This window comes from Ranitomeya imitator, chromosome 3 (assembly GCF_032444005.1).
Source record: "Ranitomeya imitator isolate aRanImi1 chromosome 3, aRanImi1.pri, whole genome shotgun sequence".
Lineage (NCBI taxonomy): Eukaryota > Metazoa > Chordata > Amphibia > Anura > Dendrobatidae > Ranitomeya > Ranitomeya imitator.
Window position 1 is genome coordinate 539800279 of NC_091284.1, and position 26114 is coordinate 539826392.

Here is a 26114-nt window from a genome sequence, read left to right on the forward strand (position 1 = left end):
GAAAAACCCAATGTGGCTAAACAAAGAAGTAAGGCAGGCAATTAACAGTAAAAAGAAAGCATTTGCACTACTAAAGCAGGATGGCACCACTGAAGCTCTAAAAAACTATAGGGAGAAAAATACTTTATCTAAAAAACTAATTAAAGCTGCCAAAAAGGAAACAGAGAAGCACATTGCTAAGGAGAGTAAAACTAATCCCAAACTGTTCTTCAACTATATCAATAGTAAAAGAATAAAAACTGAAAATGTAGCCCCTTAAAAAATAGTGAGGAAAGAATGGTTGTAGATGACGAGGAAAAAGCTAACATATTAAACACCTTCTTCTCCACGGTATTCACGGTGGAAAATGAAATGCTAGGTGAAATCCCAAGAAACAATGAAAACCCTATATTAAGAGTCACCAATCTAACCCAAGAAGAGGTGCGAAACCGGCTAAATAAGATTAAAATAGATAAATCTCCAGGTCCGGATGGCATACACCCACGAGTACTAAGAGAACTAAGTAATGTAATAGATAAACCATTATTTCTTATTTTTAGTGACTCTATAGCGACAGGGTCTGTTCCGCAGGACTGGCGCATAGCAAATGTGGTGCCAATATTCAAAAAGGGCTCTAAAAGTGAACCTGGAAATTATAGGCCAGTAAGTCTAACCTCTATTGTTGGTAAAATATTTGAAGGGTTTCTGAGGGATGTTATTCTGGATTATCTCAATGAGAATAACTGTTTAACTCCATATCAGCATGGGTTTATGAGAAATCGCTCCTGTCAAACCAATCTAATCAGTTTTTATGAAGAGGTAAGCTATAGACTGGACCACGGTGAGTCATTGGACGTGGTATATCTCGATTTTTCCAAAGCGTTTGATACCGTGCCGCACAAGAGGTTGGTACACAAAATGAGAATGCTTGGTCTGGGGGAAAATGTGTGTAAATGGGTTAGTAACTGGCTTAGTGATAGAAAGCAGAGGGTGGTTATAAATGGTATAGTCTCTAACTGGGTCGCTGTGACCAGTGGGGTACCGCAGGGGTCAGTATTGGGACCTGTTCTCTTCAACATATTCATTAATGATCTGGTAGAAGGTTTACACAGTAAAATATTGATATTTGCAGATGATACAAAACTATGTAAAGCAGTTAATACAAGAGAAGATAGTATTCTGCTACAGATGGATCTGGATAAGTTGGAAACTTGGGCTGAAAGGTGGCAGATGAGGTTTAACAATGATAAATGTAAGGTTATACACATGGGAAGAGGGAATCAATATCACCATTACACACTGAACGGGAAACCACTGGGTAAATCTGACAGGGAGAAGGACTTGGGGATCCTAGTTAATGATAAACTTACCTGGAGCAGCCAGTGCCAGGCAGCAGCTGCCAAGGCAAACAGGATCATGGGGTGCATTAAAAGAGGTCTGGATACACATGATGAGAGCATTATACTGCCTCTGTACAAATCCCTAGTTAGACCGCACATGGAGTACTGTGTCCAGTTTTGGGCACCGGTGCTCAGGAAGGATATAATGGAACTAGAGAGAGTACAAAGGAGGGCAACAAAATTAATAAAGGGGATGGGAGAACTACAATACCCAGATAGATTAGCGAAATTAGGATTATTTAGTCTAGAAAAAAGACGACTGAGGGGCGATCTAATAACCATGTATAAGTATATAAGGGGACAATACAAATATCTCGCTGAGGATCTGTTTATACCAAGGAAGGTGACGGGCACAAGGGGGCATTCTTTGCGTCTGGAGGAGAGAAGGTTTTTCCACCAACATAGAAGAGGATTCTTTACTGTTAGGGCAGTGAGAATCTGGAATTGCTTGCCTGAGGAGGTGGTGATGGCGAACTCAGTCGAGGGGTTCAAGAGAGGCCTGGATGTCTTCCTGGAGCAGAACAATATTGTATCATACAATTATTAGGTTCTGTAGAAGGACGTAGATCTGGGGATTTATTATGATGGAATATAGGCTGAACTGGATGGACAAATGTCTTTTTTCGGCCTTACTAACTATGTTACTATGTATGTTACTATGTAACATGTAAATAGTTAAACTGTTTCCTGCTTTTGCTGCTGCTTTAAAAACCCAACCAGGGTTATTTCTTAAAGGGATCCCTTTGTTTACCCGGGATCCCTATTGTTTTCTATTTCTTTTTCTACTTTTGCACAAAGTTCATCATTGTTTCTAAAGACTGCCGGATCATGGACGGTGAATGATTCAAAACTGTTTTTGTATATAGTTTGCACCTTCTTAAAGGTGCTCCCTACTGGTTTTACAAGCGAAAGAAGACTTTGCGAAGATAATGCTTCTGGACATGACGCAGAAGGTCTTGCTTTCAGTGGACTTGCAGACAGAGAGAGAATCTGGACTACCTCCTAGAGACTTGGGTCCCTCTTAAAGGGAATGTTTGCATGATTGCTTTAATAAAAGTTGAAACGTTAATAATGTTGAAATTTAGAAAGGTTGATAATGTTGATAGAGACTGAGGACAGGAAAACTTGAAAGTGAACCCGTAGGGGTTAGAGAGAGAGTCCTCCTGAGAACTGTAGAAAGATCGTCGGCACAATGACAGGAGGCCCAGCCAAGGAGCTAGGCGGTCCTGCATTGGGGAAGTTAGAACGGAAAGAAAAGTTGAGTTATTTATATAGTATTTTATAGTAGGCCTTTAGTGGGTTCAGCTTATACGCCCTTAAAGGAAAAAGTTAAATTATTGTTCAAAGTTTGCACTTGGTAGAATACCCGGCTGGGTACTGAGAGTTATTTATAGTCAACATGTTATTTAAAAATATTTAATTTTGTTTGTAACGTTCAAGTGTCCTCACCTCCCATAAAGGGAAGCATTGTTCTATTTACTTGTTTTAGCATTTCAAAAATTTTGTATGTCTTTTGCTGCTATGTATTGTTGTTCTTCTTCCCAGTCCAGGAGTACTGGATTTAACTGGGGGGGGGGAGTGCAGCCCCTCAGAGATCTGGTCGTTGCAGTATGACGCTCTGCCACTAAGGGGAGTGATGGTACGTCTGATGGCACTGAAGGAATTCTCCTGACCAGGTATCACCAGAACACATTACACTTCACACTCTGGCCACTAGGGGGAGCAAAAGGCTGGGTTGGATTCAGGCAACATCCCGTGGCAGGGGGTGTTGCAGGGAGAAGACACAGGGGGGTCCCTGTCAGGCGTGGGAACCTGGCTGGTGCCTAGCGAACAGAACAGAACGTAACGGAACCGCACCTGCACACCCCGCGGCGGTATCCAAGAGAGAGACACGAAGTGAAGGATATTGTGGAACAGTGTAAACGAGATCAAGCACAAAGGAGAGCCAGTAGGAGTCGTGCCGTGTAACCGAGGCAACATCTTACTGAGGCGCGTAGCCGGTGGCAGGAACACCGCGGGAGTAACTGACTCTAGGCCTTACTTCAAACTCCGCAGGACAGTTAATTATAGGTTGGCTGTCTACCTTACTACACCTACGAAGACATAGGGGGCAACAGTGGGAGAGGGGCATCTCTAGGGTCCCGGAAGACCTCCAGGCCTTCCCGTCATACGGGTGGCGTCCTAGCCATAACATACCTGGGGGACGTTGAAACTAGTAACATCTGGAACCAAAGAACGAGAGAGCTGTAGAGAACGAATGAGAACAGCAGTTGTGAGGACTATTCCGAATGCTCAGCAGGGTAGGACTACAACACACAGGCGCTAATGGTAAGCAACTATTTCCATCTGCGAAGGAAACTCTGGATGTGCCCATCAGACCGGCCGGTCTCTGATAGCCCTGTTAAACGTGCTCTGGATTGAGGATCCTGAAGTCTACAGTAAAGAGGTAAAGAGACTGCAACCTTGTGTCCTCGTTATTGACTGCACCTTACACCATCACCATCTATCTTACTGGGAAGCCCTGGGTACATACTTCACCTGTGGGAAGTTATAACATCCTGTTGCCATTCCATCACCCCAGCGGACCCCACAGCAGCGTCGGTCACCCTGACCGAACACCACACGTGGCGTCATGAACCCTTGACAGACTGTACCACCTTTATTGGACGCCCCTTAGCAGGGTCACGGACCGGGTCTAGCCACCGTGACAGCCTCAGAACCGAACCAGAGAGGCCCAGTACCGAGAACTCTTGGCCCTGTGTCTGGGGGCGCTCCAATTACATCTTGAGCACAGTTCATCGCTATATAAGCCTCAAAAACTTGTTCAAAATTTTATGAGTATTATTTTTATCACCCATAGACTTTTCCGTGGTCTGGAGAATATTTCATTGGTATATATCCCCCAAAGGTGCATAGCCTTTATGAGTCTAGGAGTACCAATACATGACAATTTAAACAGTGTGTATGAGGCCCTCCTTTATGTCTAATACAGGGTACATCTAAAGTCTCTTGTTTTTGGTAATTCATGCTTCCTTCATAAATAACACACATTTTTTTTATATAAAAAAAATATATTTTTAGTTTACTAAAATTCAATTTTTTAAAATCCTTTTTAAATGTTACTATATATATGTCATTTTACAGGAAAAAAAAACTTTTATTCCTGGAAAACACAATTTCTTCTGAGATCATTTTTTTCATAACAATGTACTTCATGATAGTGGTAAAATTTCTTCAGTATGACTTGCATTTGTAAAAAAAAATGAAATTTTGCGAAACTTTTAAACATTTAGTAATTTTCCAACTTTGAATTTTCCTGCTCTTAAATCACAGAGAAATGTCACAGAAATCGTGATTAACTCATTTCCCACATGTCTACTTTATATCAGCATAATTTTGGAACCAAATTTTTTTTTGTTAGGAAGTTATATGGGTTAAAAGTTGACCAGTGATTTTTTTCATTTTTCCAACAAAATTTACAAAATCTTTTTTTTTTTTTTTTAGATACCACTTCACATTTGAAGTCACTTTGAGGAGTCTATATGATAGTAGATATTCAAAAGTGACACTATTCGAAAACCTGCCCCCATCAAGGTGCTTAAAACCACATTCAAGAGGTTTATAAACTCTTCAGGTGCTTTACAGGAATTTTTGGAATGTGGAAAAAAAAATGAACATTAACTTTTTTTCACAAAAAAATTATTACAGATGCATTAATTTTTTATTTTGACAAGGGTAACAGGAAAAAATGGACCACATCATTTGTTGTGTAATTTCTCCTGAGAATGCAGATACCTCACATGAGGGAGAAAACCACTGCTTATGTGGACAGCAGAGCTCGAAAGGGAAGGAGCACCATTTGACTTTTTCAATGCAAAATTTGCTGGAACAATTGGCAGATGCCATGTCATGTTTGGAGAATCTCTTATGTGCCTAAACAGTGAACATCTCTCACAAGTAACACAGTTTTGGAAACTAGACTCCTCAGGGAACTGATCTATTTGTGTGGTGAGCACATTGAACCCTCAGGTGCCTCACAGAAGTGTATAACGTTGAGCTGTAAAAATAAAAAAAATAAAAATCCAATTTTCCTCAAAAATATGTTTTAGCCCAAAATATTGCATTTTCATTTGGGAGAAAACTACTGTTTGGGTACACGGCATGACTCAGAAAGGAAGGAGCATCATTTGACTTTTTTAATGTAAAATTTCCTGGAATCATTAGCGGACGTCATGTCCCATTTGGAGAGCCCCTGATGTGCCTAAAAAATGGAAACCCCCCACAAGTGACCTCATTTTGGAAACTAGACCCCTCAAGGAATGTATTTAAATGTGTGGTGAGCACCTTAAAATCACAGGTGCTACACAGAAGTTTAGAACGTTGAGCCGTGAAAATAATACAATCACATATTCCTCCCAAAAATGTTATTTTAGCCCCAAATTTTGCATTTTAATAAGAGTAAAAAGAGAAATTGCACCATACAATTTCTCTTGAGTATGCCGATATCCTATATGTGGGGGAATACTTTTGTGGCATAATGCAAAGCTCAGAAGGGAAGAGGTGTCATATTGGAGTTCAGATTTTACTGAAATGGTTTGAGGGTGCCATGTCACATTGGCAGAACCCCTAAGATGCCAGAACAACAGAAACCCCCTATATGTGAACTCATTTTACAAACTACACTCCCCAATGAATTCATCTAGGGGTGCATTGATCGTATTGACACCACATGTGCCTTACAGAATTTTTACCATTGAGCAGTGAAGAAAGAATAAATATCATTTAGTTTTAGCCCCAGATTTTACATTTTATATTTTCACACAATGAGTGAGTAAAAATGGCACCATAATTTGTCCCACAATTTTTACTGAATGTGTCAATACCCCATGTGTGGCTGTACAGTAATACTTGGCCACATGGACAGACTCTGGAAGAACAGAGTGCTATTTGCCTCCTGGAGCAGAGATTTTCCTAGCACAGTTTGAGGACTCCATATAGAGAGCCCCTATTGCTAGAAGAGCAGAATAGTCTCCTCAAGTGATCCCATTTTGGAAATTATACCCCTTTGAAAATATATCTACAGGTGTAGTGGCGATTTTGATTCAATATGCATTTTCCAGAAGAAAGCAGCAATGAATGATGCCGAGTGAAAATTGCAAACTGCCGCTGTAGTGACCAACACATTGCAGTCACCAGTACGTTATTACCTGCTTGCGCTTCTGGAGACATGCACCCATTAGATAGGTGGGCTCTCATCGCTTCATAAATGCCAAACATGTGGACACTATATGTGGTTTAGGTACACTGTGGGGCTCAGAAGGGAGGGGGCATTTGGATTTGGGAGGGCAGAATTTGCTGAATTTCTTTTGGAGGGTTATGGAGCAATTTCGCTTTTACAGAGCCTTTATACTACCAGTGTTTTGTGGATTGAGTTGAAGCTTTTATTGGGAACATTTTACAAAATGTTTGATCACATTGATCCGGCGTTCTATGCTGACCACTTACTTTGGGGTTTCCATCTAAATCTGAATGACACGATTCAGATGAAACCCAAGGGATCCATTCACTAAAATAAGGCAACAGGCCATCTGGCTTTTGTTCAGCGGTGTCTTTTCAGAAGTGCACAAAAACTGTGGCTGACGGCAATTTCATGCAATCCTAAAAAGACTGACACCACCAGATCACAGGTCACACAGAGTCCACAGTGCCTCATTATAGGGAATCTTCTACCAAAGGTTCCATCTGAATCACGTATTTCAGAGATTTACATAGAAACCCCAGTGCAAGCACTCAGCCCAGAAGCACAGGACAAATGTGAGATGAGCCTTACTGGGATCTTTGGGAGGCATAATGAAAAAAAATCAACAGCAGGTGAAGAATTGGTTTTATTTTTTTACGCTGTTCCTCGAGCGGTTTAAGTGATTAGGCAACTTTATCCTTCGGGTCGGTGCAATTTCAGCGATACCAAATTTATATCAGGTTTTTATGTTTGGCTGCAATCATGCACTAAAAGACGCTTTTTATTGCAAAAAAATAGTTTTTCATCACCATATTTTGAGACACAGAATTTTTCCATATTTTGGCCCACAGAGTCATGTGAGGGCTTCTTTTTTGTTGACGTTTTTATTGGTACCATTTTCGGACACAGGACTTTTTTAATCGCTTTCTATTCTGATATATGAAAGGCAGAGGGAACAAAAACCATCAATACAGTTTTTTTTCTTTGAGGGTTGGGTCGGTTTAATCGGGTTTATGCTGATCAGTGTGTGGTAAAATTGAGAAGGCAGTTTCACTTTTCGAATCGGTACAATTACAGCAATACCTCATTTACTTTTTTTATGTCTTGGCAAATTTTACACAAAAACTATTTTATAGAAAAAATTATTATTTTTACATCGCTTTATTCTGAGAGCTATAATTTATTTTTCTTCTGATGGAGCTGTATAGTGGCTTGCTTTTCTGCATGACAAGATGATGTTTTCACTGGTACTTCAACGGTGTTTACCTAGATTCATCTTTTGATTACGTTTTGTTCGGCGGTATGATGATAAAGAATTGTGTATTGCCTTTTTTATTTGTTATGGTGTTCACTAAAGGGGTTAACTTGTGTGACAGTTTTATAGGTCGGGTAATTGCGGATGCGGCGATACCAAATATGTGTACTTTTATAGTTTAGATTTTTTTACATACAAATATTTATAGATACTATACGCTTTGATTTTTTTATTTATTTGATTTTTTTATTAAACAACTATTTTTTATTTTTTTTTAACTTTGTACCACTATGGGACTATCATTTTTTGCAGGCTAATCGCTTGAATGGTAAAGATGAAGCAGCATCCCCATACCATGCAAACTATCAACTCTGCGCTGAAAGAAAGTTGTTGATCATGCACTGCGCATGATCAAGCAACTTTCCTATCTCTGGTGACCTAGATGTCATCATGGTAGCAATCAGGACCCCATATCATGCGGCGGGGTCTCCGATCCAAAGGCAGAGAGGGCTGTCATCCCTCTGCCACCTCGTGGAATGCAGCATTTAGAGGGTTAAAATGCCGGGAGTAATTATTAAGGATGAGTGAATAGCTTTGGATAACTCCTTATCCGAATAGCTATAGCACTTACTGAATAGCCGCATTGGGAACCCAGATACCTGGAGCACTCCTGATAATCAGCTGTTCGGAACCACAGCTGAATGTGTCGCTGCGGTGTGACAGTCACAACACATGCATGGAGAGCCAAAAAACAAGCTCTCGATGCATGTGTTGTGACTGTCACACATGCAGCTGCGGTGCAGATCAGCTGATTATTGGGAGTGCTCCAGGTATCCGGGTTCCTGATGCAGCTATTTGGTAAGCGCTATAGCTATTGGGATAAAGAGTTATCTGAAGCTATTCGCTCATTCCTAGTAATAGTCCATCCCTGGTCAAATAGGCCCAGGGCACATTAACGGATAATTACGTCAGATGTCAGAAAGGAGTTAAAGCGGCTTAAAAGTGTGACATCATTGTTCTCAGCAGCGATCTGGGAGTCCGATGTTTCCAGTGGTCTTCCCTGTGCTGTTCTCCTTCCATTCAGCTCTTTTTACACCCATTTGAAAATTTTCTGCATCCTATTACACAACTAAGCTACAATCTGTCAAAATCCACTCAGTTAAATTAAGAGAAATGCAATTCCATGATTACTTTAAGATGTAAAAGTCAACCATTTCAATTGCTGGAACTTTTGAGGAATCCAGTATAATGAAAATTACTCGTGAGGACCACCCCAAGAAAGGATGACCAAGAATTAGCTCTGCTGTAGATGATACATTCAATAGTTACCAGCTTCAAAAAATGCAAATTGACATCACCTAAGAAAATAAAACCTCCAATGATGCACAAAGTAGTAGACACACCTCAACATCAGCAGGATAGCAGTAAAGAGGACATGCAACACAGCTTACAACATGTCATCAGACACCTTCTCAAGGCTCAGCTGGATATAATAAAATAAGCCACTTAATTATTTGGGGAGTGCCATGACTACATCTTTACACTCTGGATGTTGCAAAGTATCCATTAAAGCCAAGGAGAAGAGACTTGTTTTTGGGCAAGATACATTAGATCAGTGGTTCTGTACTACGGCCTGAGGAATTAAAATTTGAGATATTTGGTACCGACCATCAGATCTGAAAAATGGTGAACAGATTGTTAAAACACGTGTGGTACCCACCATGAAGCATGCAGTGGGAGGTGTGATGCTCCTCTGTTTGTGACTGATGGTGATCTATTCCAAATTTAAAGTATACTTTATAGTACACCAGAATGCCTGCTACAGCATTTTGCAATGTTAAGCAATCCCATATGGTCTCCATTTAGTGGGATCATGATTTATTCTGCAACTGGATGATGACCAAAAACACAACTCATAGCAAGGGCTATGTGGCTAAGATGGAGAAGGATGGAGTGCAGCATCATACGACATATCCTCCACAATTATCTGACCTCAACTCAAAAATGGTTCGGGATGAGTTAAACCGGACTAAAAACAAAGCAGTCAACAAGTGCTCAGCAGTACAACTCTGGGAACTCCTTTAAGACTCGAGGTTTTTGTCCTGATGAAGAGGTCATGTGAGACCGTGAAACGCGTTGGCCTGAAACCTTTGCAATAAAATACTAATGATTTCATCTTTCCATTGAGCTTCCTTCAGCAGCATATTGAATGACACCTGCTTCCTGTTCCAGGTATATATCTCACTTATAAACACACACATTTTATAGAACGTATTCCCTTCGTGGCCGGGATATTTTCTGTTTTCCTTTGTTCTTCCCAAGTCCCATAACTTTTATGATTTCAGTCCACGTAGCCGTATGAATGCCTGTTTTTTATGGAAAAAGTTGTACTTTTGAAAGACCCCATTCATTTTATCAGGTGATGCATTAACCCCTCCCCAACATTGGATGTTTCCATACAATGTCGTCGGCTGGTACTTACCGACCACTGACAGTCCCATAGTAAGACAAAGTAAAAAAAAAATTAAATCACAAAATAATTAAAAATATATATATTATACCTATAAATACTTTTTTGAAAAAATGTTGTATTGCCAAGTCCAGACCAACCCAACGTATAAAACTTCCCCACTAGTTAACCACCTTCATGAACAACACAAAAAATAAAAAGAAAACGTGATGCTTTGCCATCCTACTGACAAAGAAAAAGTGAAATAAAGTGCGATAAAAAAGATGAATGTAAATAAAAATGGCATAGCTGAAAATCTTGTACTGCAAAAAACAAGTCGCCATGCAGCTCCATTAGTGGAAAAATAGAAAGTTATAGCTCTGAGAATAAAGTAATGCAAAAAAAATTATTTTTCCTATAAAATCATTTTTACAGTGTAAAAGAGCCAAAACAAACAAACAAAAAAAGATATAAATGTGGTATTTCTGTAATAATACCCAAAGAAAAAAAAAATTGCCTTCACAATTTTACCACATTTGGAAAGACAAAAAGCAAAACAAAAAAACAATTACTGAATTGTTGGTTTTTGTTCATTCTGCCTCCAAAAAATAACAGTAGAAAGTGAAGTGATCGAAAAATTTTATGTGCCCAAAATTGGTACCAATAAAAAAAAAGTCAACTCGTTACACAAAAAACAAGCCATCACATGACTGTTGGTAGAAAAATGGAAACATTATAGCTCTCAAAATATGGTGATTAGTGATGAGCGAGCATGCTCGCCACTACTCGGTTCTTGCCCAGGCATCTCACTGCTCGAGAAACTCGGAGCTCGCCGGGTTTGCTCAGCGGGAGCGCATGGTCCCCACCCTGCATTTTTGGCGCACTTTAGAGAGCCAATGAACATGCAGGGATTGTCTGCCATACACCGTAATGCCGCAGTCATGTTGGTTGTGGCATTACAGTGATTGGTTGGCTGCACAGCATCATCAGGTCTATATCAGACCTGGAGCCCCCATGCTCGTCCCAGTCTGCTACGGAAACAGGCAGTGTAGGGAGAGGTACTATTTGAGATAGGGACAGATTTGCTTGGTTCTAACTTAGTGTGGGTATACCACATCCAATACAAATATCCATCTCAACTAACAGTCCTTCTGAGGACTAGTAAAGCTGCACAGCTATCAATGCTAGGCAGGCAGCCAGTGTGTGTGGCAGACTGCAGTGCAAATAGCAAGAGGGTCCATGCCAGTTCTGTCTGCGGCTGCTGCCTATCACAAATATTTCTAGATATAGTTTAACCAAAAACCAAGGAGTGGCTGTTACTTGCCCTTACGCTTGCCCAAATGCAATATGGTGGACATGGTACTGGTGCGCATTCCCTGCTCTTGGTGTGGGCGGACCTTGTCACGTGACCTGCCTGTGATGTCGTGGACGGTGCTGGTGCGCTTTTCTATGACGTGGCCGTGGGACATGTGCCGGGGACGCCGGCACCGTAGTAGCATGTGATGCGCCGCTTACAGTGCCATGATTGGCTCAGGATGTATATTGCTATTATATAAATGGCAGGCATTACCCCCTATGCATTACTCCCTGATGAAGCAACATGTGAAATGCGCGTTGGAGTGTGGGGTTGAGGCACAGAACACCAGCATGAGCACTGGTAAGGATCATTATATGCACTCTGCACCTTGTACTATTTAATATTGGCAGGGACCGCTATATGCACTTTGCACTTTGTATACTTGGAATATCTATAAGGGCTTATATATATCCACTTACCCTGTCTTCCTCATCGTTGCTTATGCATGTACTATTAATTTAACTAGAAGCAAGTGTATGACTATAATTATACATTAAATTATTACATTTGCCCCTGCATAGTGCTTCTGGAATTTGTATCATGTGCCTCCTCAACAGCACGTTTCCCACAACATTAGCCGTGCCCTCAACAATGTAGTTATGGGGAAAGTCCACCTAACCACAAACACGTGGACAAGTGCATGTAGGTACATCTCGCTGACAGCATACTGGGTTAACAGTGGAAGCCGGGACCCAGTCGGACCTTGAGATGAAACATGTCCTCTGGACACTGAGGAATGCAGGCCCTGCATCATTCAAGGTTGCATCCACAGTCTAAAGCTCCTGCACCTCATCCTCCTCTTCAGCCTCCAGCTCCAAAATGACCATTTCAGTCACAAGCTGGAAGCACTGCAGCACTGCTTCAGCCAAGCATCAACAGGCTGTGCTGAAGCTAATATGCTGACATGAAGAACTGAAAGAGCAGGCAGATCTGTGGCTGACACCGCTAAACCTACAGCCAGGCATGGTCACGTGTGACAATGGCCGGAACCTGGTGGTGGCTCTGAGGTGAGGCGAGGCAGGCTCATGCATGTACCATGCCTGGCCCATGTGCTTAAACTCATAGTCCAGCTGTTTCTCAAAATGTACCCAGAGCTTCCGAATTTGCTTGTCAAGGTACGCTGCCTGTATGCCCATTTTAGAAAGTCAGCTACAGCTTCCGCCGCCCTTGCCGTGCTTCAGCAGCGTTTGCAGCTTCCAGCTCATCAACTGATGTGTGATGTCCCCACACATTGGAACTCTGCACTGTTGATGTTGGAAAGGATTTGTGAGCAGAAGAGGGCAGTTGTTGACTACCAGCATCAACAAGGCCGTCGGTCTTCAGTTCAAACTCAACATATAAGACCGCAGGAGTTGACAGCTTTCAGACATATGTACCATCCTCCAAAACTAAGAGGACTCCACCAAGATGGTGAGCGGCGATGATGTTATAATTAGCATCACCATCCCACTTCTGTGTTCTGAAACACTCTCTGCTCACAATTAAAGAGGATACATTGCAGGCGGTTGCATGTGCTATAGATGGTACTACCTGCACAACTGTCATACCATCTGTTCAGCGTGGATTGCCTGAGGAGAGGTAGGGGGAGGAGAGCATGCTCAGTCATCATCTTGGTGAGAACACAGAAGTTTTGCCTGTTAGCAGTCTGGCACACATGGCTGAGTTTATGTTGCACTGCCTTTTCCGTGACCCTTGTATTCTCAAAATTTTGGGTGACAGTCATTACTGGTTGGTGACATTTCTAGACCAATACAACAAGGAAAACTTTATCTCTTATGCCCGAGGTGGACAGGTCTACTAAAATGGGGCAGTACCAGAGGCCCCTTGTTTTGGAATTATTAAAACAAATTCCCATCTTGTTTTTCCCATTTTGTTTTTGTTTGTTCTCTATTTAACATGTTCACTATACAGTAAAACTGACCTGGCAGAATGATTCTCCAGGCCAGTATGATTACTGAGAAACCAAACATGTATAGTTTTTGTTTTTTCAGGTGGTAAAAAAAAAATTGCAAATTTTGTAAAAAAAAAGGGGCATTTATTTCCAAGACCTGTAATGTTTTCAGTTTTCAGGATAAGGGGCTGTATGATGGCTTATTTTTTTGCATCTGTGCTAACATTTTGATTGGTATCATTATGGGGTAACTCCAATGCCTTGATCGCTTCTTATTTCCTATCTAACTTTTTTGGTGATTCTCATGAATTTAATTGCAAATTTTTCAAGTTTGCTGCATTCTGTAAATTTCAGGAAACTCCTCGATTTTTGACCATCTCTACTAATTAAAATCTTTTTTGCATATCTAGTTTTAAACTACCATGTTTTAAGCAAACCTCTCATTAGCTTGCTTTCAGTAAATGTCCAGTGCAGATTGAAGACAATGCAAGGATTTTCAATAATTTACATCCTGACTATTCTAAATTAATTGCAATTAAACCAAATTATAATTTGTTACATTATCTTTTATACTTTTCATGAATGAAAGTTCTCTATTGTTAAGCTATATCAGTGCTTTTTCTTGTGACAGTATAAGTATTTAAGCAGCAAATCTTTTTGCTATGGTTGCACCATGACCTTTTATTTAGTAGAAAGCTTTAAGACATTTCATTAACTTCTATAGTTTACTATAGATTAATAATTAACTAATAAATCATTTGGGACAGATGTGGCCTTTTCTGAAGCATCAAATGGACTTAAAATAAAATAAGGACCGTTATCCTCTCATTCTTTTTGTTCCAAACTAATGTGTTTTATAAGAGTTTTAGAATTAGATTTCAGCCTTGTATAGTCTCTTAAAAAAAAAGCTCTGCAGCTGTATTTTCAAACCAATAAATAATATGAAAACAAAATAAATGAAAACAGCAAGATAAATTAAAGTTTATGAGTGAATTACTGTGTAAAGCATTTGTATGAATCTTATCTTTTTAAAAATTATATCCGGGTGTAAATTATCTATATACAGTGGGGCAAAAAAGTATTTCGTCAGTCAGCAATAGTGCAAGTTCCACCACTTAAAAAGATGAGAGGCGTCTGTAATTTACATCATAGGTAGACCTCAACTATGGGAGACAAACTGAGAAAAAAAAATCCAGAAAATCACATTGTCTGTTTTTTTTAACATTTTATTTGCATATTATGGTGGAAAATAAGTATTTGGTCCGAAACAAAATTTCATCTCAATACTTTGTAATATATCCTTTGTTGGCAATGACAAAGGTCAAACGTTTTCTGTAAGTCTTCACAAGGTTGCCACACACTGTTGTTGGTATGTTGGCCCATTCCTCCATGCAGATCTCCTCTAGAGCAGTGATGTTTTTGGCTTTTCGCTTGGCAACACGGACTTTCAACTCCCTCCAAAGGTTTTCTATAGGGTTGAGATCTGGAGACTGGCTAGGCCACTCCAGGACCTTGAAATGCTTCTTACGAAGCCACTCCTTCGTTGCCCTGGCGGTGTGCTTTGGATCATTGTCATGTTGAAAGACCCATCCACGTTTCATCTTCAATGCTCTTGCTGATGGAAGGAGGTTTGCACTCAAAATCTCACGATACATGGCCCCATTCATTCTTTCATGTACCCGCATCAGTCGTCCTGGCCCCTTTGCAGAGAAACAGCCCCAAAGCATGATGTTTCCACCACCATGCTTTACAGTAGGTATGGTGTTTGATGGATGCAACTCATAGTAACATAGTAACATAGTTAGTAAGGCCGAAAAAAGACATTTGTCCATCCAGTTCAGCCTATATTCCATCATAATAAATCCCCAGATCTATGTCCTTCTACAGAACCTAATTGTATGATACAATATTGTTCTGCTCAAGGAAGACATCCAGGCCTTTCTTGAACCCCTCGACTGAGTTCGCCATCACCACCTCTTCAGGCAAGCAATTCCAGATTCTCACTGCCCTAACAGTAAAGAATCCTCTTCTATGTTGGTGGAAAAACCTTCTCTCCTCCAGACGCAAAGAATGCCCCCTTGTGCCCGTCACCTTCCTTGGTATAAACAGATCCTCAGCGAGATCTCAGTATTCTTTTTCCTCCAAACACGACAAGTTGTGTTTCTACCAAACAGTTCCAGTTTGGTTTCATCAGACCATAGGACATTCTCCCAAAACTCCTCTGGATCATCAAAATGCTCTCTAGCAAACTTCAGATGGGCCCGGACATGTACTGGCTTAAGCAGTGGGACACGTCTGGCACTGCAGGATCTGAGTCCATGGTGGCGTAGTGTGTTACTGATGGTAGGCCTTGTTACATTGGTCCCAGCTCTCTGCAGTTCATTCACTAGGACCCCCCGCATGGTTCTGGGATTTTTGCTCACCGTTCTTGTGATCATTCTGACCCCACGGGGTTGGATTTTGCGTGGAGCCCCAGATCGAGGGAGATTATCAGTGGTCTTGTATGTCTTCCATTTTCTAATTATTGCTCCCACTGTTGATTTCTTCACTCCAAGCTGGTTGGCTATTGCAGATTCAGTCTTTCCAGCCTGGTGCAGGGCTACAATTTTGTTTCTGGTGTCCTTTGACAGCTCTTTGGTCTTCACCATAGTGGAGTTTGGAGTCAGACTGTTTGAGGGTGTGCACAGGTGTCTTTTTATACTGATAACAAGTTTAAACAGGTACCATTTCTACAGGTAATGAGTGGAGGAAAGAGGAGACTCTTAAAGAAGAAGTTACAGGTCTGTGAGAGCCAGAAATCTTGATTGTTTGTTTCTGACCAAATACTTATTTTCCACCATAATATGCAAATAAAATGTTAAAAAAACAGACAATGTGATTTTCTGGATTTTTTTTTCTCAGTTTGTCTCCCATAGTTGAGGTCTACCTATGATGTAAATTACAGACGCCTCTCATCTTTTTAAGTGGTGGAACTTGCACTATTGCTGACTGACTAAATACTTTTTTGCCCCACTGTATATAATTGTCTAAGGGTTTTTCTGTCTGTCTGTCTGTCCTGGAAATCCCACATCTCTGATTGGTCGAGGCCGCCCAGCCTCGACCAATCAGCGACGGGCACAGCGACGATGATGTCATAAAGGACGTAAAAATCCCACGTTTCTGATTCAGCGACGGGCACAGTATCGACGTAGATGTCATAATGGTTGCCATGGCGATGATGAGGTCATAAAGGTTACCTCGACCAATCAGCGACGGGCACAGTCTGCCGCGAATTCTGGAATCATCATTGTCCATATACTACGGGGACATGCATATTCTAGAATACCCGATGCATTAGAATCGGGCCACAATCTAGTCTACTATATAATTGTCTAAGGGTCACTTCCGTCTTTTTCTCTGTCCTTCTGTCTTTCTATCACGGATATTCATTGGTCGCGGCCTCTGTGTCATGGAATCCAAGTCGCTCATTGGTCGTGGCAAAACGCCCATGACCATTGCCATGACCAATCAGCAACGGGTGCAGTCCGGCGGCAACATGGCCGCTCCTTCCTCCCCGCAGTCAGTGCCCGCTCCGTACTCCTCTCCAGTCAGCCCTCACACATGGTTAATGCCAGCATTACCGGAGCGCGGTGTAACGCACTCCGGTTACGCAGCTATTAACCCTGTGTGACCAACTTTTTACTATTGATGATGCGTATGCAGCATCAATAGTAAAAAGATCTACTGTTACAAATAATCATAATAAAAAAAACAAAACTTTATTCTCACCCTCCGACATGTCGTCCTGTCCTCGGCAGTGCAAGCGGCAAGTTCTGGTGCGAACGATGCTATCCGAGAAGGACCTGCCATGACGTCACTGTCATGTGACCACGACGTCATCACAGGTCCTGCGCTCATACCAAACCTGGGACCGGAAGCTGCCTCGTGCACCGCACACAGGCGAGAGGACTACAAGGGGCCCTTCAGAAGGTGAGTATGTTTATTTTATTTTTTTTAACCTGTTACATACGTGGCTGGGCAATATACTACATAGCTGGGCAATATACTATGTGACTGGCCAACATACTACGTGTCTGTGCTGTATACTAAGTGGCTCTGTGCTGTATACTATGTTGCTCTGTTCTGTATACTAAATGGCTCTGTGCTGTATACTACATCACTGGGCAATATACTATGTGGCTGGGCAATATACTACGTGGCTGGGCAGTATACTACGTGGCTGGGCAATATACTACGTGGCTGGGCAATATACTACGTTACTGGGCAATATACTACGTGACTGGGCAATATACTACGTGACTGGGCAATATACTACGTAGCTGGGCAATATACTACGTGGCTGGGCAATATACTACGTGGCTGGGCAATATACTATGTGACTGGGCAATATACTATGCGGCTGGGCAATGTACTACGTGGCTGGGCAATATACTGCGGGACTGGGCAATATACTATGCGGCTGGGCAATATACTATATACTATTGTTGTCTTGCTTGCTGGAAGCTCTGGGACGCAGAGGGAGCGCCTCCGCACCGTGAGTCGGTGCGGAGGGTCTTTTTTGCGCCCTCTGCGTGGTCTTTTTGTAGGTTTTTGTGCTGACCGCAAAGTAACCTTTCCTATCCTTGGTCTGTTCAGTAAGTCGGGCCTCACTTTGCTAAATCTATTTCATCTCTGTGTTTGTATTTTCATCTTTACTCACAGTCATTATATGTGGGGGGCTGCCTTTTCCTTTGGGGAATTTCTCTGAGGCTAGGTAGGCTTTATTTTTCTATCTTCAGGGCTAGCTAGTTCCTTAGGCTGTGCCGAGTTGCATAGGGAGCGTTAGGCGCAATCCACGGCTATTTCTAGTGTGTTTGATAGGATTAGGGATTACGGTCAGCAGAGTTCCCACGTCCCAGAGCTCGTCCTTTATTATCAGTAACTATCAGGTCATTCCGTGTGCTCTTAACCACCAGGTCCATTATTGTCCTGACCACCAGGTCATAACAAACATCTATTTATTTTTTGGGAGTACTAACTGTCAGACACTCCTTCCAATAGTCCTCCACTGACCACACCACTGCTGCCATTGTACCCCTGTAACCTATTTTAAAGTGCCTACAGCCTACTTTTGTTATGTTAGGCCTACAAAGCCTGTCTGCGGTCCCTCCTTCCAATAGTCCTCCACTGACCACACCACTGCTGCCCGTGTACCCCTGGAAGCTATTTTAAAGTGCCTACAGCCTACTTTTGTTATGTTAGGCCTACTAAGCCTGTCTGCGGTCCCTCCTTCCAATAGTCCTCCACTGACCACACCACTGCTGCCCGTGTACCCCTGGAAGCTATTTTAAAGTGCCTACAGCCTACTTTTGTTATGTTAGGCCTACTAAGCCTGTCTGCGGTCCCTCCTTCCAATAGTCCTCCACTGACCACACCACTGCTGCCCGTGTACCCCTGGAAGCTATTTTAAAGTGCCTACAGCCTACTTTTGTTATGTTAGGCCTACTAAGCCTGTGTGCGGTCCCTCCTTCCAATAGTCCTCCACTGACCAGACCAATGCTGTCCGTGCACCCCTGGAACCTATTTTAAATTGCATAGAGCATCCTTTTTTTAATTGTAGGCATACTAAGTCTGTCTGCGGTCCATAATTGAAATTGTCCTCCACTGACCAGAGCAATGCTGCCTGTGTACCCCTGTAACCTTTTTTAAACTGCATTGAGCCAAATTTTTTGTTTAAGGCCTTCTACCTGTGCCTGTCTGTGCCACTCAATACAGCTGTCCTCCTCTGAAAAAAACTGAGCGTCAATAGTCTGGTTTTCAGCCTGTAGGAATTTGAAAACTGCATTGGGGCTACTACTTCGGTAGGGCCTACTAACGGTGTCTGCCGCTCCAAGGTGTTCTCCAGGTTGCCTCTCCATAGCTTCTATCTTCTAGCTCTCGTTAAGTTGTTGAAACAACACTGCATTAGGCCTACAAGTTGGGTCTGGGTTGTAGAGATGGTGTCTGCCGCTCCAAGGTGTTCTCCAGGTTGCCTCTCCATAGCTTCGATCTTCTAGCTCTCGTTAAGTTGTTGAAACAACACTGCATTAGGCCTACAAGTTGGGTCTGGGTTGTAGAGACGGTGTCTTCCGCTCCAAGGTGTTCTCCAGGTTGCCTCTCCATAGCTTCGATTTTCTAGCTCTCGTTAAGTAGTTGTTGAAACAACACTGCATTAGGCCTACAAGTTGGGTCTGGGTTGTAGAGACGGTGTCTTCCGCTCCAAGGTGTTCTCCAGGTTGACTCTCCATAGCTTCTATCTTCTAGCTTTCGTTATGTAGTTGTTGAAACAACACTGCATTAGGCCTACAAGTTGGGTCTGGGTTGTAGAGACGGTGTCTTCCGCTCCAAGGTGTTCTCCAGGTTGCCTCTCCATAGCTTCTATCTTCTAGCTTTCGTTATGTAGTTGTTGAAACAACACTGCATTAGGCCTACAAGTTGGGTCTGGGTTGTAGAGACGGTGTCTTCCGCTCCAAGGTGTTCTCCAGGTTGCCTTTCCTGAGCTTCTATCTTCAGGCTCTTGTTAAATAGTTGTTAAATGGAACAACTGCATTTGGCCTACTAGTTGGGTTGGGGCCTACTAACAGTGTCTGCCGCTCCTTGCTGTTCTCCTGGTTTCCTGTCCTGAAATTCCATTTTCAGGCTCTCGTTAAGCAGTTGTTAATGTTAGACTGCATTTGGCCTACTAGTTGGGTTGGGGCCTACTATCGGTGTCTGCCGCTCCTTGCTGCTCTCCTCCACTGAACAAAGCTGTGCCGCCTGTTTACTACTGTTGCCAATTTTGAACTGCATTTAGACTACTTACTGATTTGGGCCTACTCTCTGTGTCAGCCTCTCATTACAGTTGTCCTCCACTGAACAAAGCAATGCCCCCTGGTTAGTCCTGTTACCAATTTTGAACTGCATTTAGCCCACTTTATTCTTTGGGCCTATATCTGTGTTTCCTCCTCATCCTGCCCATTGCCCAGCCAGTGATAGATGAGTCTGCTGGTACATTGACCCATAACGCAACATTCCCCGTGCACGCTACACAGCAAGATTGTGACCCTGCTGAAAGTCAGGTTCCTCTTCCCGCATACCGTACCACCTTACACGGGGACAAAGAGGAAGGTGCAGATGAAAGTGCAGGTTCCTTCATCAGGTGGGGGGAGGAATACTCGTTGGCGACGTCACTGGCACAGGGCCCCTCATAGTACGCAAAAGTGTCGCTGCCGGTGGGAGGCGCCCCCGCCGTGCAAACACACCGCCGTACTTTGAGGGGCCCTGTGCCAGTGAAAATGCCAACGAGTGGGCCCCCCCTGCTTGCTCAGGATCACAGCACTTGCAAAGTTGAAATACTTACCTCTCCCTGCTCCACTGCCGTGACGTGGTCCAGATTTCCTGGGCCCACTAAATACTTGAACCAGCCCTACCCCCCACAACTTTAGCCAAATGACCCCCAATTTCCAATGCCTTACTATTATTATAAGGTAAATTGAGATTGACAAGCTTCAGTAACAAGAATGTATGTTTTTGCCATTAAACTGGGCACTGTACATGTTTTCCTGGCCTCCACTCACTGCCGACTATTCTCCCCCATTGACTTGCATTGGGTTTCGTGTTTCGGTCGATCCCCGACTTTTCGCGATAATCGGCCGATTCCACTCGACTCGACTTTTGAGATAGTCGGGTTTTGCGAAACCCGACTCGACCCTAAAAAACTAAAAGTCGCTCAACCCTAATTGGCAGTTCTATTTTCTTATTAAAAATAAAATTTTACACTTGCTCACAGGAGATGGGTGCAGAATTAAAGTACTATTTAATCCAGGAACATTATGATGTCCCTATAGAATTTGTACCTACTGGTCGCTAGGCAACATCTGAAATTGAAAACTTTTCTTCTAATTTTTCGTTTTCAAATAAGTATCCTTTGACTTACCATTGCAGCGGTGAAAGGGATGTTGTCAATAAGAGATGAAGCTAAAGCGGAAACCCACACTACCAATATGATTGCAATCGCCAGTCTTTCATCCTCAGGAACGGCCTATTAAAGAATGTATTTTTTACAAAGAATCTTAGAAGTGTAATTCAAGAACAGTGTAATTGTGGGTACAAGAAAATTGCTGTTGCATGAAACACTACTATAATTTCCAAATGAATGTAAATCACTATAATGTAAGTAAATATGCATATAAAGGAAAACTAAACACATTAAAGTAATCAAAGCAATATTATAACTCTTATCTAGTAATTTTATATGTACTAGATCATTAAGGCATGCTTCTGATTTTACATCTGCCACATATTTATTTTATTTTTGTAGTACATTGGTCTAGTTTGCAGTCCTAAAAAGTGATGAGGTTTTCTAAAAGTATTGTGGCTGAGATTTGACATGTAACCCCCTGTTTAGATATCTTGTAAAGACCACACTGAAATCAAAACAATAGTCACCAACTTTTTTTTGCTTAAACCCTTTACCTCACCCCTCAAAAATTAAAACTGAGAAAAATTGAGATCATCAGATTTGATGACTCAACAACCTGTAACTGCTTCACAAACCTCGATTTCTACTCCTGGTCAGCTCGCTAAGTGTTGTCACTTCCAGAATTATCATCCATCACAAGCCATTCCCGTAATCCTATTCTATTTGACTTACTCCATCCCTACTTTTCCACTCAGGCCTAGAAGTGACATAGCTCTTTAAAAAAATCCTCTCTACAGGCATTTCAATTATGAACACCTTTAAGAACCCTTTGATATTTCTCTCTTGTGCAGACTACACCCTAGTTTTCATCTTTTATTCAAGATGCTCTATAGTAGCTTGATGGCATACAGCAGATTAATAATTCCTTAAATACAGTTTCTTCTTTAACCCTTCAGTCTGGCATTCCTGTTGCTCATTCTAAGCTTCATTCAGACATCAGTCTTACACGTACTTGTTCTTTGCTCATTTTTCAGGAATAGCGCACACACCTACTATAGTCTATGGGGTTGGTCACAAGGCTATGTGTTCATGCAAAAGTCATGGAGACAGGTCTATTTTTTAATGGCAGCAAGGATAAAAAGTACCAATACAAATATATGTATATAATTGACACACTGACCAAACGCAGATGACACTGACCAAACGCAGAAGACACAGTGACCAAACGCAGATGACACACAGGCCCAATGCAGATGACACACTGACCAAACAAAGATAACACACTCACCCAACACAGATGACACACTCACCCAACGCAGATGACACACTGACAACACAGATGACACACTGACCCAACACAGATGACACACTGACCCAACACAGATGACACACTGACCCAACACAGATGACACACTGACCCAACACAGATGACACACTGACCCAACACAGATCACACACTGACCCAACACAGATGACACACTGACCCAACACAGATGACACACTGACCATTTTTTCACATACTATATGTGTTTAAGCATGAACATCTGAAAGTGGCCTAAAACAGTACCAGCAAAAAAGTACATTGACTTTGATAAAAGTACGGCTTATAGCTCTATGCTTCATGACTATTTCCACAATTATTTTTGAATAGGTTGATGCTATACACGTTAATGATAATTTTCAAAAATCTATATCACTGCATGTTTATGAATTCACACAAGTAAATTCCAATCCTGTTCCAGTTAACAAGAACCAACAGTATTAATATTAATGCTGGGAGACTATGGTGATTAGTTCCAATTTTAATTAATTGGACTGAAGCACAACCCTCTCCTGGCAAACTATGGCTGCCAAGGTAACAGAACAATCCAGTGTCCATGGGTATAACACAATAGATATGCTTTAACATTAATTTTTTCTGAAGTTATTCAGCTCACCTTTATAAGTATTGCAGTCTGCTCCCCTATGTAATCTATTAAGTGCAGATTAGCCAAGGCCTAAAATAGTAATACAATATTGGAAAAACAGTTACAAAACCATTATTTCAACTACACCTTTATATTTTATTAATTCATTATGTCCACTTACAATCTGATTTAATAAGAGATAATTAAGAGTAAAAAAGCCTTACAGGATGCTATGAAAAAGTTGGTTATTTGCCAGAATGTGATGGTATCCTCGTAAAGCATTAAACGGCAGTAATTTCTTAAAGTTTTTACCGCACAACATAAGGCTTCTAATTAGTTTTAATTACAATTTAGTGTTTTTTAATCTTCCAGTATTTTCATTCATAGTTTTAATTTAACCTCTAGTTTAAGGTTCTAGTTTAAATGTTTAAAACGTGTACAGTTTTCATTCTGAGTTTTTAAGTAATCCTCCAGTTTGCCTAAATTAATTATTTCATATGGTAGCAATGTGTCGCATGTTTAAGTGTGTTCCTCGTATAACTTTTTTTGCTGTAATTGGATATGATTCAACTGTAAAGTAGAGAAAAACCGTTGCTGACATACCTCCATCAACACAAACAGTGCGGCAAAAAAGAGCAAAGTTGCCCATTCCACTCGATGCAGAATCATTTCAAAATCGTGAATGTCTGCAATAATAAGGAGCCACAGAGAACCCAAGATTGCAATCCATCCTGTAGTAGAGATAAAGAGATTAAAAGTTCTATACAGATGTAGCATTTCCACACATGACTCACACTATTTTGGGCAGTATGATAACCTGATGCAGAAACGTATAACTCAACAACTAAGGACAAAATTCACCCATCCATAAAACATGCACTGTGCTCAAGTCACAGCATCTGGCTTGACCTCTGAGAACCCTGACCAGACCCACCTGCCTCATATATGCCAATGAGGCAGTTACGTCAAATGTAAAGAGTCAACAGTTGAACCCATTATTCTGATCCAAGCATGGTCCAAATAAACAGATTTCTAAACAAAGCCTAACTTGACATGTAAATTAATAAATCGATGCACTGATATTATTTTAACAGGACTAACAGACTAATATCTAAAAAAGTCTTTATTAAATATTTAGACAAAAAACAAAAAGACGGCTTTAGGCCTGCAAAAAGCATGAATATAGTGCAATTGGAAAAACCTGTTATTTTGACCCCTATAAAACCCTAACTATACCCTCTTAAACCCTTCCTAACAGCGGAGGTTGGCACCCTAGTTTGTACGGAAAGTGGCGCCCCCGCTCACCGACGGCTGACCCTAGATGCACCCTAATGAATCCCTAAATAGGTGTAGGGTGCACTAGGTTAACAAATCAAACAATTCAACAGATAGCCAATGCCCTGGTGAAAGAGAAAAGGAACAAAAAGAGGGGAGGGGTGTAACCATAATGAGGTATTACACACACTTGTACACCTGCTCCTAATCAGGAATTCTATATATATAGCCAATAGCACACAAATCAGAAAATATAAGATAAAATAATCAACCGGATTTCAGAATGATTCAGGGCTAAGGGGTGTCACAATAAAGCCTCAATATAATCAGCCCTGCAATAACCCTGATCAGAACTGCCCCTACCTGACTGCAGAGGTTGGCACCCTAGAAACCAGTTATGCAAAATGGCGCCCCCCCTCCCGTCGACTTTCCCTTACTTTCCCTTTTCATTCACCCCCTCTGCTCTCTAATGCACGATAGTATAGGTGAGAGGGAGACACCATAAGGGTAGGGGAAACTCTAAATGAGTGATAAGGACAGGAAAATAAACCAAGACCCCACACTTAGATCATAGTGTATTAAGGGACAGTCCTTTGTTGTTGTCCACTCTATATGCAAAATGTGGCATAAATTATATTATTGAGCTCATACCAGATTAATGTAATGATAGATTATAGGTTAAACCATCCCCAGTTTCATGATCAAAATAACCCCACTGGGAGACCAACATCAGCCACAAAACTTAATATAGCGGCAGGGGTAGGATCATTCAGTTCCCTATACATCACTGGCAAACTCATATGCCCTATGGACAAACACAAAGATTCCCTCAGATACCTCATTAAACTGTCCCCAACACATAAAAAACTGATAATGGTGGAGTCTTATCTGAAATCCAGATGGTGTATGAATGCCTCAACGCGTTTCCCTTCCATCATAAAAGTTCATCAGGAGGTTCATGGTTGGGCCGATGCCAAAAGATTAAAAGACAACCAGCCTAAACCTGCAATGAGGATGGCTTAAGGGTACTATTGGGAGCAACGTGCACAGTCCGGCCGCAAAATGGCCTCTCCCTAATCCTCTGCAGTCAGTGCCCCCTCTATACTACCCCCCCAGTCAGTGCCCACCGCCCACATAGTGTTGTAGTAGTCCGTTAAACCGACTACATTACACCGTGGCATAACGCGGTGTAACGCAGTCTGTTAACGCTGCTATTAACCCTATGTGACAAACTTTACAATTGATGCTGCCTATGCAGCATCAATGGTAAAAAGATAAAATGTTAAAAATAATAATAAGAAAAAAAAAAAATTGGGATATTCTCACCTACCATTGCCTCCGCAGCAGCTTTTCCTGCAGCTCGCGATGCTCCGCACCCACCGCTTCGCTGATTGGTCGCGACCAATCAGTGACATTGCTGCCGGATTTAAATCCCACTTCGCTG

General features: G+C 41.7%; 1 protein-coding gene across 3 annotated transcripts in view; it reads right to left on the bottom strand.

Moving 5' to 3' along the window:
- The window catches only part of OCA2 (OCA2 melanosomal transmembrane protein), an 809946-nt gene that overhangs the window by 140963 nt on the left and 642869 nt on the right, over positions 1 to 26114 (bottom strand). For all 3 annotated transcript variants that reach the window (XM_069757832.1, XM_069757833.1, XM_069757834.1), the window contains 3 exons: positions 23999 to 24126; positions 23426 to 23485; positions 21504 to 21608 (listed from right to left, as the gene is read on the bottom strand). In XM_069757832.1, the coding sequence (XP_069613933.1) occupies positions 21504 to 21608; positions 23426 to 23485; positions 23999 to 24126 (293 nt within the window). The remainder of the gene's footprint in view (positions 1 to 21503; positions 21609 to 23425; positions 23486 to 23998; positions 24127 to 26114) is intronic.